This window comes from Melospiza melodia, chromosome 1 (genome assembly GCF_035770615.1).
Source record: "Melospiza melodia melodia isolate bMelMel2 chromosome 1, bMelMel2.pri, whole genome shotgun sequence".
NCBI classification, from domain to species: Eukaryota; Metazoa; Chordata; class Aves; order Passeriformes; family Passerellidae; genus Melospiza; species Melospiza melodia.
This window is the reverse complement of record NC_086194.1, coordinates 87920715-87934991: the sequence shown is the minus strand read 5'-3', so window position 1 is coordinate 87934991 and position 14277 is coordinate 87920715. Positions and strand designations below refer to the sequence as shown.

The 14277-nt window shown below is 46.7% G+C and overlaps 1 protein-coding gene across 1 annotated transcript in view; it reads left to right on the top strand.

The window, feature by feature from the left end:
• BMP6 (bone morphogenetic protein 6) overlaps positions 1–14277 on the top strand; it is an 88914-nt gene that overhangs the window by 71660 nt on the left and 2977 nt on the right. Inside the window, exons 3-6 of the mRNA XM_063160974.1 lie at positions 2993–3141; positions 4324–4521; positions 12118–12194; positions 14078–14188. Coding sequence (XP_063017044.1) covers positions 2993–3141; positions 4324–4521; positions 12118–12194; positions 14078–14188 — 535 coding nt within the window. The remainder of the gene's footprint in view (positions 1–2992; positions 3142–4323; positions 4522–12117; positions 12195–14077; positions 14189–14277) is intronic.

The following is a 14277-nucleotide window of genomic DNA, read 5'->3' as shown; positions in this document are numbered from 1 at the left end:
ATCTGGTATTTGGGGGGGAAGGAGGGGAAACTATGTTTCCTGCGTGCAAAAAGAAGTCCAGAGAATTTTGTTGCTAAGAGCTGAATCTCTGTTGAGCAATTTTCAAGTACTTACTGCTTGGCCAAATTTGAGGTGATTTTGTTAAGGGGCAGGGGGGGCATGCAAGATTTCTGTTCTGAAAAATATAAAGGAGTGGTTAAAAAGACACAGTTAAATTGTTGGGAGGTTTTTATATGTGAGTAAATTTTTCTCCCCTTCTTCCTCCTTAATTTTGTCTTTGGAAATAGGTGACTGAATATTTTTTTTAAAACCTTCATGCCGAAATGGAAACTAGTAATGATACACAGTTCTGCGGAGCCTGCTGAGGCTTGGGCAACAAATGTTGATTGAAAAGAGGCTTAAAGAAAAGGTATTCAGATGTGTTGCCTACACATCCACTATGCCCTAAAATACTCATGGGGTGAACCTTCATCCAGTTGAACAATGCAAAAGTCATCTGAGTAGCAGAGCTGATTGAAAAACCAGTCCTGTATGGGACTTTTTGGAGAGACTTAACTGGACTGGAAAGCCTGATGGTCCATTTTTCTTCATTTACAGAGGAATCAAAATCTTTCCAAAGGGAGAGTGACAGACTGGGATAAAGTGGCTCGTTCTTGTTTGGTAGAATTGTTCTTTGATCAGACAGTTTTCTTACTATATTTGTGAAGGATACTAAAATGGGGGGTACCCATTGGAAGGCAAGTCTGTATTTTAAGTAATCTGATAATTGTGGAGGTTCAGTCTGAGGTGGAGGGGGGGCGAAATTTGATTTGGTGGAAAGGAAAGTTGCATTTGGACATTGAAAATCATTGAAATTTGAATGACTAGGGAATTACTGTGTCAGCAGCATGAATCCAAGGATTATAGTAGATCACATGGTGAACATGGGTTAACAGTGTGAGTTTTGTGACGAAGCCAAAATCATATTCTGAGGTGTGTGAGTAGAGGCGCAGTCTGTGAGATGTATCAAGATTATCCTTCCACTGTACTCAGCATCAGTGAGGTCTTGATTTGAGCTGGGTCAATAAAAAGCAATGAGAGAATTCAAAGTCTACAGACCAGGGCTTGTTAAGGAGAGACTGAAGATATTGTTGTAATAAGAAGGGGACATTAGTACATTTATGTTAGATAAAAAAAGGGGGAGAAATGTCACATGAAGCCCATTCAATTTCCAGGAAAGATGAGAGAGTTCCTGAAACTGGAGATACACGAGATCAGGTCAGGCAAACATCTCTCAGGAAGAACATGGGTAGTAGGTGATCCTGCCTGGAGTTCAGGGGAGTGGCCTACATGATGCCATGTGGACCATTTTGGCTTTACAGCTCTCTGATGCTCAGGTACCTTCCCAAAGGTCAAGGCAGTGGGAATGTAAACTTTTCTTCGTGTTTTTTTTAGACTTGACTACTCCTATGTACTCCTGTGTGTGTTTTAATGTTCAGGTTTGCTCTTAGAGAGTTCCTTGTGTAGAGGAGTTACAGAGTTCAGGAAGCAACTAGTGTGAGGAAGAAGGTCAGAACAGGTGCTAGGAAAATCCCTTTTCAGATAGAGTTGACTTCAGGCATTGGAGAGGCCCAGTGTTGAAGTCATATGCAAAGGTGGGAATGATGTAGAAGTTCATTCCTCTCTTAAAACTGGAGAGGGAAAGAGTGGTCACAGCTGCAGCTGCTGTTTGCAGTTGCCTTTAAGCAATGTTTCTGTTTAAATACCTTGCCTGGGAAAGCCCAAATCTCTCAGCCTTAGGGTTTCCAAAGCATGGAGCAGCTGACCGGCCGTAGCTGCTTGCTGCTGTTGGAGATGAAGGTCAGAGTTGATCCTGAGCCCTCTTACCACTGGAGGAACAGTGGCAAAGGCTCCTGTGGGAAAGGCTGCTGAGTCAACCACAGCATGCAGCTACCAGTGAGGTGGAGGAAAGCCTCCATGCTGTAAAAATAGGAGCTCTAGTACACTTAAGTGCCTTTTTTTCCATGTGTGATCTCATGCAAACCAAGCTGCTGGGCAGTATGACATAGCAGTTGGCCAAAAATAAAATGTAACTTAATAATTTTTTTTCTGAACTTAGCCTTTGGTAGATAGGGGAGACAGGTACCCTGCTTCCTCATTTATAAATGTTAGGGAAAAAATATCCAAGGGCAAAAAGATAGGAAGATGGGATTGACACCTGGTATCCATTTGTGGTGATGACCACAGGTAAAGGATAGGAATTGTAGCTTTCTTGCACAGGAAAGTTATGTCTCTAATACAGTAAGAAAATATGCATGGGATTTCTCTGTGTGCTTCTGCTGCTGATTTCATTGACTAGAGTTTGGGTGAGTACTTGGTGCTGCAAAAAAGTTATTGGCTTAAAAGCATTTGAAGCTGAAGCCCATGAAGGTGGTACAAGGCCAGCAGCCTTGAAGCAATTGTTGTTGATAAGCCTCAGAAAAATGTCTTTAGAGGCCTTTAGAGGTCCATTTTCCTTCACTGTTTGATGCTTGGCCAGTTGGTTTTGGTGCTTTATTTTGGTCAGTTGAGGTAAGCCTGTGTTTATATGTGGGGAGCTTAAACCATGACACCCCTATTGCAAAAGCCATAGAATGCCTGGTCATGCTGGTGGTTCCACTGGCTATTAATGCAGTAAATGTATGAATGAAGTAATGTCAGGGCTAGCAGTACATTCTTCAGGAAGAAGAGTGCCTTACTCATCCCTTGCTGGTGGAGAAATGGACAGCCCTGAGGGGCAGGGTTGCTTTCCTCCATCTTAGAAAATGGTGAAAACCTTTATAATCCTGAATTTCACATGTGGAAGTATGTGCATCTCATGGCAAGACTCTGGATACAAACAGGCAGATTTGAGACATTGTTTTGTTTTAGACATTAACATAACTTAGAACTATGCAGATTTTGTTTCTGTAACAGCAAAAGCCAGGAGAGAGAATCCCCAGCCTATCAGTCTTGTCATTCCCCTTCTCTGCAGGGCCTCTGACCTGTTTCTGCTGGACACACGGGCCGTGTGGGCATCGGAGGAGGGCTGGCTGGAGTTTGACGTCACTGCCACCAGCAACATGTGGGTGATGAACCCCCAGCACAACATGGGGCTGCAGCTGAGCGTGGTGACCCGCGATGGTAGGTCATGGGCCAGGTAGCACGAGTCTCCCTCAGTCTCTTGGATGCTGTCTGGGAGTGGTGCTAGCAGAACTCTACTGGGATGAGGCGGGGTGGGCACTCTGCATTCCTAAGGCAGCTGCAGCCAACACCAGGAGCGAGATGTCTGAGGGCACAGATGGTGGGCTCTTGGTTCCTGGCTGTCCCGTGATGGACATGTCTTTCCCTATAAATGAGGTCAGCTGTCCCTAGGCAGTACCAGGCCAGCTGGTGGAGATGGCTTTGGATAGGGCCTCAGTTTCTCCTTGGAGGTGGAAGGGGGCATGGAACTGGGATGCCATGTGGGGTGAGGTTTGCGGATGAGAAGAAGAGAAAAGGCAGTGGTGTGTACCCATGTGGGTACACATGGGTTTATGTGGGTTTATGCCAGCTGTCCTGGCTGCTGTTGATCTCATCAAAGCTGACGTGGGAGCACTGCTGGAGAAACTATGTGGTTGTTGTGGGGGGCAGCTGTAATAGCAGCTTTTCGCAGCCTACAGAAACTTTGAAAGGTGGAAAAGAAAAGAAAACAAGAGACTGCAAAAGTGCATGAAATTGGAAGATAAGCAATGGAGAGGATCTAGATGAGCAGAAGGTGACTGACATCTGTCTTCTATAAGAACCAATCCCCAACCTTGTTTTTTTCTATTGCTTCATTCTGCAGTTTAGTACACCTGTGATGTCAAGTAAGACTAGAGGGGCTGTCTACTTCTCCCTGAGGAAATGTTAGTACCAAACTCTACCTTCCCAGCTGGGCTGAGAGCCCATCGCTGTGCTCCTGGCTGAAGCGCACCATCTCTTTGCCCTCGCTGTCCCTAGACATCTCCTAATCTCATGTCTGCTGCTTGTGTTTCACAGGCAGCAGTACTGATGTCATGACACATCAAGTTCAATGTTTTACATATCTATCTATATAGCTTCACTGCCAAAATGGGACTGGAGGTGCCAAAGGGGAACCAAGGAACCAGATGCTGCAGTGAAGGCTTGTCGCTTGTCCAGCATGGGTGGAGAGCTGTCATAAAAATGTTCATAGGTTGTGGTGGCAGGAATGTGTGGCATTTAAAGAAGAGAATGAGCAAGAAGAGAGGGGAGACTGGTTGCTGAAAGGAGCAATGCAACTGCACCATTTCTCTAACTTTTCTCCCTTTTCTGTTTGGCTTGAAGGTTTCAGTGTAAGCCCTAGGGAAGCAGGGCTGGTAGGGCGAGACGGCCCTTACGACAAGCAGCCTTTCATGGTGGCCTTCTTCAAAGTGAGCGAGGTTCACCTGCGCACCACGAGGTCAGCCACCAGCCGGCGCAGGCAGCAGAGCCGCAACCGCTCCACCCAGACTCAGGACGTTTCCAGGGTGTCCAGTGTCACAGGTAACGTGGAACAGGGTAATCAATCATGCAGCACAAGCTGGGATGATGTCTTGCAATGGTGTTGGATGCTTTGGAGGGCAGAAGCAAGAAGGGGGTTGTGAGATGGGATGCTCCTCCTTGGGGTAATAGGTTACATCTGCAAGGTTGTAGGACAGGAGGTCTCACGTAATGAAACTTACAGGAGTCCTCTTGAACCCAGCATGGAGCCCAGACCCCCATGTGAACTTGCATCCATTGAATTCAAGGTGGTGAGGTATTTTAACCACAACTCTTGAGCTTGTAGGTTGCTTGCTATATGTATTTGTCTAGAATTATGCCCTGTGATATGCAGTATTCCAAAGACTCTATCTCTGTATGCACTGAGATTTATGGGGTTGCATGTATGCATTCCCAGCAGAGTCCTCTTTCAGTTTTCTTTGGAAAAAACATGGAAGAACAGCATGAGATGCTTTATCAGTGTACACATGGTGGAGTACCTTTCCAGGCAGGCAAAGAAGTTTTGCTGTGGAGAGGTTGCATGTTACACGTTTTGTACAGAAGCCTTGTGAGTGCTGTTGTGGGCCGGTGGGGCAATAGAGTAACAAGGACATTTTGGCAAAAATTGTGAGTTTTCTGTCTTCTAAGTCTTGTCTGTTTTCCATTACCACAAGGCCATCATTTGCTGAGTACCTTCTTTCCTCTCAAACATTTCAGCCTATTCCAAATTGCTTGATTAATTTGCTTATGCTGCCCCCTTTGTTTCCTGTAGTATCCCTGCTTTTCTCATGCTTAGAAATGACTACGTCCCAAGGAAGAGAGGCAGTTGTATTTTTTATTCTATGTCCGAACACAGCAGAGCAAGAAGAACCAGCATTGCTGATGCTTAGCTGGTGAGAATATGTAGGCTGTTCCATGCTTGGATTGTGGGTGAGCCATGCTGATCCCAAGGTGGCTCCATGCTGCGGGGAGCAGAGCCAGGCTGGGAGCCCTTCCAGGGCTGGCAGCCAGGGCTTGTGCATGGCCATGTGTTGACTCAGCTCAATTGCTCCAGCCCACTGTGGTGATGGCCTTGCCCTCTGGGCCAGAGTGTGCCAGCAGCAGTTGGCCACTGGTGGCCTTTGCATGTCCTTGTGGTGCACACTGCAGCGTGGCTGCGGCTTCCCATGCCATGCCATGCCATGCCATGCCATGCCAGTGCCATGCCATGCCAGTGCCAGTGCCAGGCTCGGCTGGGTGTGAGATGTCCCCTGTGGATTTTAAGGGCAGGAGGAACAACTTGGTTCTGTAGCCCAACCTCCCTGGGGGAGGCTGGCCAGTGCCAGCGTGGCATTTCTGGAGGAGTTATCATCTAATCTGCCACTGGAACACCTTCTGTGGATCCGAGTTGCTGAGACCTGCTTTGGTCCTCCTTCAGGTTTCCGCGCTGCAGTTTTACAACTGGGCATCGTAGCTGCTTGCTGAGTTATTTTCCCGCATGATGAGCTTGCCAAGGGCACAAGTGGTTTATTCAGCTGGGTGTTTTAAGCCCAGCTGTTATGCAGGCAGTTCTCCCACTTAGGTAGGCTCAGCTTCTGTGCTCCCTTCACAAGAGCCAATTTTTTAATGCATTCACGGTGCTTTGGGAAAGTTACGTGCTGCACTGCTGTTTTGTGGTGCTAGTGGCACTTGGAGTCAGGATAAGCTCCAGCTTTCTCTCCCCAGCTCTGCAAACTTCACAGTGCTGAAACAAAATTTTCACACTATTAAATCAGGTGATGTGACTCAAAGCCCCAGAGGGAGCAGATATGTTGGGCAAAAAGGGCTATTTGTAGTTTGCTGCTTTCTTGACTACACCACACATCAGGTCATAAAATTCTAAAATGACAAAAAGGGAAAATAGCTGGCATTCTGTGGTCTCGAGGGCTTTTTTTGGGCCAGCTTTAATTTAAAACCTGGAATTTGGCAGCACAGTGGTCAACAAGGTATAGTTGAGACTGTAGATTTAAGGCAGGGGAAAGGAGGGGAATTTAAAGTTAAGTTGTATGTTTGGTTGATTTCTGTGTTTAGAAAAGAGAGACTACATCATCTTGTTTTCCTTTCTAAGTGTGACACTCTCTGTTCTCTTTAAGAAGTGGTTGATTTAACAGCCCAAGAGGCACCAATGACCAAGAAGTGTTTTTAGTGTTAGAGATCACAGGGCTTTTTTCTTTTTTTTTTAACCTGGGAGGATAAAAAAATCCTGGTGGATGGTGGGGCTGAGGAAGCATTTGCCCCAGGATGAAGCAGAAGGCAAGCCCAGGGATTATCCTAAAGGCTGCCTAGCCCTTCTTAGGGTGCCCTGATGCATGTGGACCCAAAGTAGGTGCAGAACTGGGATGCTGCAGTTCCCTTCTGTGCCTCTCCTCGCCCATGCATCTTCTTCTCTTATTGTATCTCACATCTTGTCAGATTTTTGGTCAGTGCTCTTCCCCAAGGAAGAGGATTGCTGCTCCCTACCAGGGCTTGAGAGCAGTTTCTCTTCTGTGCAGAGCAAGGCACTTTTTAGTTTTGATGGGGTTTTTTTTTTTTTTTTGTAGACTGCAACTTCCTTCCTCTGTGTTAATCAATACATGGGGTTTTCTTTTTTCAGTCCAGAAAGGAACCCCTTTCCCAAAAGATGCTGAGAGTTGTTTTGGGGCAGTATGTTTTAAAAAGCCCCAATTACAGTTGTCCTGCAGTCAGTACCAAGAGCTCAGATGCTAAGGCTGTGTCTGTGGCACAAGGTTCTCAATGGTCTGTATTTTTTTCGCCAAGAATGCTTATTTCCATGTATTATAAACACGTAATTATCTCTGGCTCATATAAAGCAGAGCTAAGCAACCCCCGTGGTTACAAACTGCTTTGACAGAGACTCCTGCATCAGTGCATTCCTGGAGCCTCAATTCTTCTGCAGAAGGATGATGAGCAGGAAGAAGAGGGAGTGTTTTCATCTGCTGAGGCAGGAAGTCACATGCCAGGTCTGGCCCCGGCCATGGAGGGACAGGGTGGCTGTGAGGAACCCGCAGGTGTTTCTCTGCTGTTGTCTGCGGGGCCTAGAGGCCCTGGCTCAGCTGAATCTGGCAGTGGCTTGAACTCGTGCTCTCAGACTCGTGCTGACCCTCCAGCTGAACAAAGAGAGGGGACTGTCCAGCATGACAGGCAGTGAACCTCTGCCCTTCAGCCACCTCCACGATTTATGGGTTTTGCACAGGGCTATCTCTTTCTCCAGTGGCGAAAATCCTTCTCTTCTGCAAGTCAGCCTCCAGGCACATCCCTTCCTGTCAGCCCCTCCTCGTGGGGAGAATTTAAATTCCAACTTTGGGCTGCACTTGCTGCTCTGAATGAAACTCAAGCCAAGTCCCTTTTCAGGTCCTTCTCTTTAAAGCGCCTGGACTGGTGTTGGCTTTAAAGCGCCTGGACTGGTTTCTCCGTGAAAAATGGAGAGGCCCTTCAAGTGGCCTTTCCTTCCAGCAGATGCACCCTGCACCAGACAGATTTCCCCAAGTGTACGGGAACCAGATATTGCAAAGGGCAGCATGCACAAACACTGAAGGCAAATAAGGCCAAATGCTTTTGTGATGGCAAGAGCCTTGTTAATAAACTTTGTTATCTGGCAGCCAATCTTCCCTCCAGTATAGTTTTCCCTTCAGTGCAGGGTTTGGATGCAGACTGGAGCAGCGTGGCCAGCATTTCTGTGTGTGCCTTCACATGCACGTTCATGTCAGCCCGACATCTCCCCTTCTTCCCACCCAGGCAGATCACTTTCATCTGAAGTGGGCTGTTATTAACTGTGTGATCAGTTTACACCAGCTTTATCCGGACAAATCACCAAAGTCAAACACCAAGAAGAAGGGGCTGGCCTTGGAGACCTCTGTCAAAGCTATTTTGAATCACAGAAGCAATTAATTACTGTGTGGAATTTGGTAAACTGGCACCTTGGGAGCAGCGAGGGTGTTCTCAGATGGATCGACCCAGTAAATATTTATATGTTCTTTGCCAGCACTTAACGTGGGAGAGGCTATAGGAAATCTAAGGTGGGTGCATAAGTGTCTGTAGGAGGAAGACCATTAGGGTCAGGCTGTTCTCTCACCCTTTTCAGCAACACACATGCCAGTGTCCAGCCTTAAGAGAAACATCTGTGCTTGCAGAAAGTCAGACCTGGGTCCTGGTGAAGGCCGACAACATTCAGTGCAAACACACCACAGAGACAAGCCGTCTTAGCTGTGCTCTTTTAACTGTGCTGCTCCGGGAGTTATTTTTAAGTGCAGAACTAGGGGTTTGAGCTTTTTTTGAATCTCTGTTTTAGACAAAATTGTTTGCAGCATGATTAAATGCAGTGCCTTGTAAGTGCCAAGTTAGCATTTCTGAATTGGTATGTTCAGGGCAAAAAATAGAGACAATTTTACTAAACCCACAATGAGCCTACAGGAGCTCCCAGAGCAGCTCCCCAAGCTCTCAGAGATGCTGAAGGCCTCTGACAAGCAATTCTTGCCAATTGTGCCATGGCAGTGCGGGCCAGCCCTGTGGCAGCTGTTTGCAGCACCTCCCCTCTGCAGGCTGCCTGCCTTTGGCCCTCCTGGCTCCCTGCTGCAAGGCTGACAGGAAGGGACACAATCCCTGTCGCCTCTTGGCAGTTGGATCTTGCACTGCAATCCACCCCGAGTGGCAATTTGGGCTAAAACAGCTGAGCATGCTGGCCTGGGGGTGGCTGATGCTGCTTTCCAGGCTTTGCAGAAAATGTGTTGTGGAAGCCAACTTCAGTAGCTCAGTGAGCTTTAGCTCACTGCCAAAACCCTGTGACTCTGTGTATTCCTCTTCTTTTCAGGCCCATAACTGATGGGATTTCAGGATGTGGGCCCTATGTAGGGCATATGCCGGGCCCCTAACTGTAGGGAATGCTCATGATTATGTGCATCTGTACTGCTGCATCTTTTTCCCAATTCAGAAAGCCACTGCTAAGGGTTGCTTAAAGGTTTGTGACTTAACCTAAAGCTGGGCTAAAATAGCTTCCATAAAGCAAGCAAAGTAGGCAAACACATAACAAGAAAAGAGGGCAGGAGATCTTGGGGTGAGGGTTAAACAGAGAAGAATGTAAAGCTAGGGAGAGGTGATGTTTAATGTGTTGACATTTAGAAAAGCAAAGGCTGAGGCTGGGCAAGTGAGGAGGTAGAGCTGTCTGCATCTGCCCTGGATGGAGAGCAGCCAGGGCTCCATGCAGAGTGTGAATCAGGTGACTGACCAGTGAGCTGAGGCGAGGTTTTGGGGATAGTGTGAGAGAGGACACGTTTGTAACATGTTCTGCTTGGTGTACCTTGTTAAGCAGCTCTTTTTTTCCACCCCTGTGTTTTCTTAAACTTGTGATTGCTTGCAGCCTTCCTTCCCACTCCTGTTTTCTCTGCCTCCCTTGCCTTCTCCCCTTTCCTGTAGCAGATCTGAGTAAATTGTAGCTGGATTTGGAACATAGCACAATTTTACCCACTCAATTGTGAATAGATCAACTCCACTGTCAAATACAGATGGTTTTCCTCTAAACAATCTATATATCCCATTGAAGAACAATGAAGTTGTGTTCTCAGGTGTTTTAATGAAGGCCATTGATCACTAAAAGCATCTTCTCATATTTTTTTTTCCCTCATTATGACCAAATCATTTCAAAACATCTCATGCTAGAAATTTGCTCCTGGGCTGAGCCAGGGACTGGGAAGCTTCATCCGAAATAAACCACCACACCCTGGTTTCTACTGGGTATGTCTAGTTTGAAAAAGGAAAGCTTGAATAGAGAGGCTCGCCTTGAATAGAGAGGCTCGCCTCCGTTCTCGCTGCCGCATGCTGCTGGAAGAGCCAATGTTTATGCTGCAGCAGGCTGTTAACCAGCTCTGCTCACCTGATTAAATCCGTGATTGAAGTGAAGCTATTCAAAGGCTGAAATGCAATCCTCAGAGTTTCAAACCCAACTGCTTCTAAAAACAACTCTCTAATCTTTGGTGGTTGGGAAGCTGGGTTTGAGGTGTAGGGTTTTTTCAGCCCTCAGTGTTAACTGTACCCAGCTGTACTGCTGTGCTGCCCTTAATGTCAGTTGGATGTGCTTTTAGTATTATAGTTTTTCTTCTGAATAAATATTTGCATTTGTAGTTCCCAAACTTCTGGGGGGGGCGGGGGGAATGGTGCTGGAGGGAAGAAAAAGAAAGGCTTATTCAGAGCCAAGGAAAAAATCACTAAAAATATTTTTCTATCCCAGCTGCCGTATCTGGGGAAAGCTGCACTGGGAGGGTGCCCTTTCAAGCCATGTTAGGGGCACCAGGGGGCTGGTAAGCTGAAAGATCCAGGGCAGCAGGGGGCAGGGGCATCAGCCTGTGGCATCTGCCTGCTGACAGGAATGCCAGTACTTACAAATGGGAGCTGTGAGGGAGGAGAAGGCCCCTGTGGAAAGGCATGGGAGGAAAACACGGATGGTGACTTTGTCTCCCAAGCTGCTTGGCTGAATTTGTTGCCATCTCTTTCTCTTGTGCCTACCATCGGGTGCAAAGCACAGGATCAGCAGCTGTAGCTGGTGGCCAAGTCACCTCGCTGCAAGGGCGGTTTCTGTGGCTGCTCTGCTGAGGTCCAGCAGCCACCTGAGGTGTGACAAAATCAGCAACCACCCATCAGGGTGGATGTGTGCAGCCACCTGGAGGTGAAAGGCCCCTCTGTCACAGCTCAGCTCCTCTGCTCACTGTGGTTTCAGGTGTTCACATGCTGAGCTGCCTCTCTTTCCAAATATAAATGGGAAATTCCACTTGCTGTCAATAGCTGTACTTTGTGGGATCATCAGGAGCAGCTCCTGCATGGGTGAAACATCCCCATACATTGCGCCATGGTAAGGGAGAAGGTCTTGGTCAGGGCTTTGCATCCTGTGTCCTCACTTTATTGACAATAAGGAGCAAGTGAATGATGAGATCGTGTCAAGTGCTGTGTCATCTGCAAATAAGCAGTTTATAGAAAGGAGAAATGTGTTTTTCAGAGCATGGTTTGTAAAGGTCCAAGGGCAGAGGTGGTGCCATGGGTCACATGAAAGTGTGGGGCAAGCTGGGATAAGGTACAGAGAGGAACAAGGACATGGCTTCCCTGCCTATGGGACACCTTAGCTGTTTGAGGACTTCTGCAGACTGGTTCAGGGGCACAAGGTGATGATTAACCTTCCTGGGGCTGTAGTTCTCTCTCTCAGTGAGTGTGTGCAGCTTGAGCTCCCCACCTGGGGCAGCACGTGCCAGAAATGGGAGCTGAGGAAGTGGGGTGAGTGTGAGCACTCGGTGGAGATGCAGCCTATGCAGGGTAGTAGTGAAGTAGATTTATTTTTAAGAAGTCATTTTACTGGAGGTGTTTTCCAAGCACTTTAAAGACAGCTGAGTTACTATAACTGAGTCACTGTTACTTGGGTTCCTCCATTCCCACAGGCATCTTAAAAGCTTCAGCCCTGCTTTGGATGTCCCTCAACACCCTTATCCTTTTAGCTGCTGAGGGAGCTCATCACTTCTCACTGCTGAGCCCGCAGCATGCATACATCTGGCCAGATGTGCCCTCCAGCAATGCTCGGCCTGTTTTACTTTCTAAATTCTTGTTTTGCTCTTTTTCTTTTAACAGATTACAACAGCAGTGACTTGAAAACAGCGTGCAGAAAGCATGAGCTTTACGTTAGCTTCCAAGACTTGGGATGGCAGGTGTGTGATGTTTCTCTCTGGGTAAACCAGACATTTTGTTATGAAATGTTATCTAAACAGTGTCATGGTAATTCCACTCGAGTCTGCCATTATGCTTTAAAATGTCCCTTGTGCCTCCTCACTAAAACCAGTCACAGAGAAGGGCAAATAAATATTGATAGTTGTGACATTTGATAAGACCCAGAGAAAGCTTGATACTTTATGGGATTCAAGTATACAGTCATTCTCTGTCACTCATGGGAGTCACGGTACGGGCAAGGGCTTATATCTGTGTATCTCTAATGATAAGGAAAACAATCTGATGTTAAGCAGTGATTTTAACTCATTTTTTTTTCTAGTGATCACCCTGATTTTAACCTTGGCCATTGTTTGAAATCCTCCACAATCCCTGCCCCACAATTAGCACTGCCTGTGGTAGGTAGACTGAAGACTGAGTTTAGTTGCAACACCATGAGGCCAGAAAGTCATTATAAAGTAAGTTATTTAGAATCAGGCTATAGTGCAAACAAACATCATATTTCAAAGAATGTCCTCACCTTCTCTTTTTATTTTATTTATTTTAAATTCCTTCATTCAGCACTTGTGAGGGAGGCCCCATTTCTATCAGGTAATGTTTTTACCAGGTTATAATTCAGGATGCCAGGGCTGTCCCTGCTGCTTCTGTAATACTCAACACATGCAAGTCCTCTCTCAGCTAATGGGATAGCAGCATTTTTTGTAGCTCATGTGTCAACTCCAGCCCAGTAGCTGCAACTGTGGTTGTAGGCTGACTCCATTCCCCATTACTTATGGGTGATTTTTCACTTAGCAGAGACATTCCACCTCTTCCTTAATCTTACTTGCCCTACTTTTGGGCAGGAAGTGGATTCCATTTGGGAAGTTCATGATCTTGAAGGTACTACCTTCACCATTCTGGTTACAGAAAGGTAAGATGCTGCCAAAGGAAGGCCACAGACCAGCAGGGCTCATTCTAAGAGCTGGAATCCAGGTCCTACTTTTTGTAGGAAAGTGATCAAGGCAAGGTAGAGCCCCCTGCAGTTGGGCACTGCTATTTCCTTCAGAACAAACTTGGTTAGCAAAGCTACAGCAACAGTATGTGGCTGCTCAGCCCTGCTGAAGCAAAATTCAGGCAAACTCAGGGGGTTCTCAGGTAGAGTGGAAGCTGCCTAAGAGATACATGCACATGAAACATGCTCACACGTCCTTCTGCAGGGTGACCTGCAGAGCCCAACACCAAGGGAGGCCAAGTGTCTCCTGTTCCGTGGTGCTGCTTTTAATTTCCCTTTGGCTCTTTTGTGTCAGCAGCAGACAAGCTTCCTTTGGTGAAGAGTCCCCTTTTTGCCTAGCATGGCACTCAGATTGCACTCAGGCTGGCTGTCCTGCCCCTCCTTTAGGAGTCTGGCAGATGTGGAGAAGCTGTTAGGCAGCCAAGATTTCCCACAGTATCTTTAGCAGAGTAGTATCCCTCTGTAAGAGTGTATAAGCTAGGCTCATTCTGAGGGACACCAGCTGTGCCTGTGACTCAACCTAGGGAAGGTATTTCAACCAGAGGGCCTGCAGGAAATGTTAGAAATAAAGGCCTCCAAACCACAATCCTCACAATGCAATCCAACGAGAGTTTTAGGGGTAAAGCCCTCTTAGTTAATGGTAGTTGAGCTGTACATAGATGTGCATCATTCTTTGGACATTAAAATGAGTGTGTCCATGGAAAAGTGACACACAAAAAGTGGTGCACAAAAAGAAATAAAACCCAACTAAAACCCAAGCAGTTTCAGTGAAAACACATTTTCACCCTCAAGGAAGAAGTTAGTGGAAATTTTTCAGCTGCTCTTAATTGTGTGCAGTTGTCTGTTGAACCACGTTGTGTTTGTTTCCCTAAAAAGGACTGGATAATCGCTCCAAAAGGCTACGCAGCCAACTACTGTGATGGGGAGTGCTCATTCCCACTCAACGCCCATATGAACGCAACCAATCATGCCATTGTACAAACTCTGGTAAGTCTCCAGGCAGCTCAGTGCCAAAGCACCACGTGAATTTGTAAGCAATATACCAATATATTTGTAAGCAATATACCTGTTTTCTT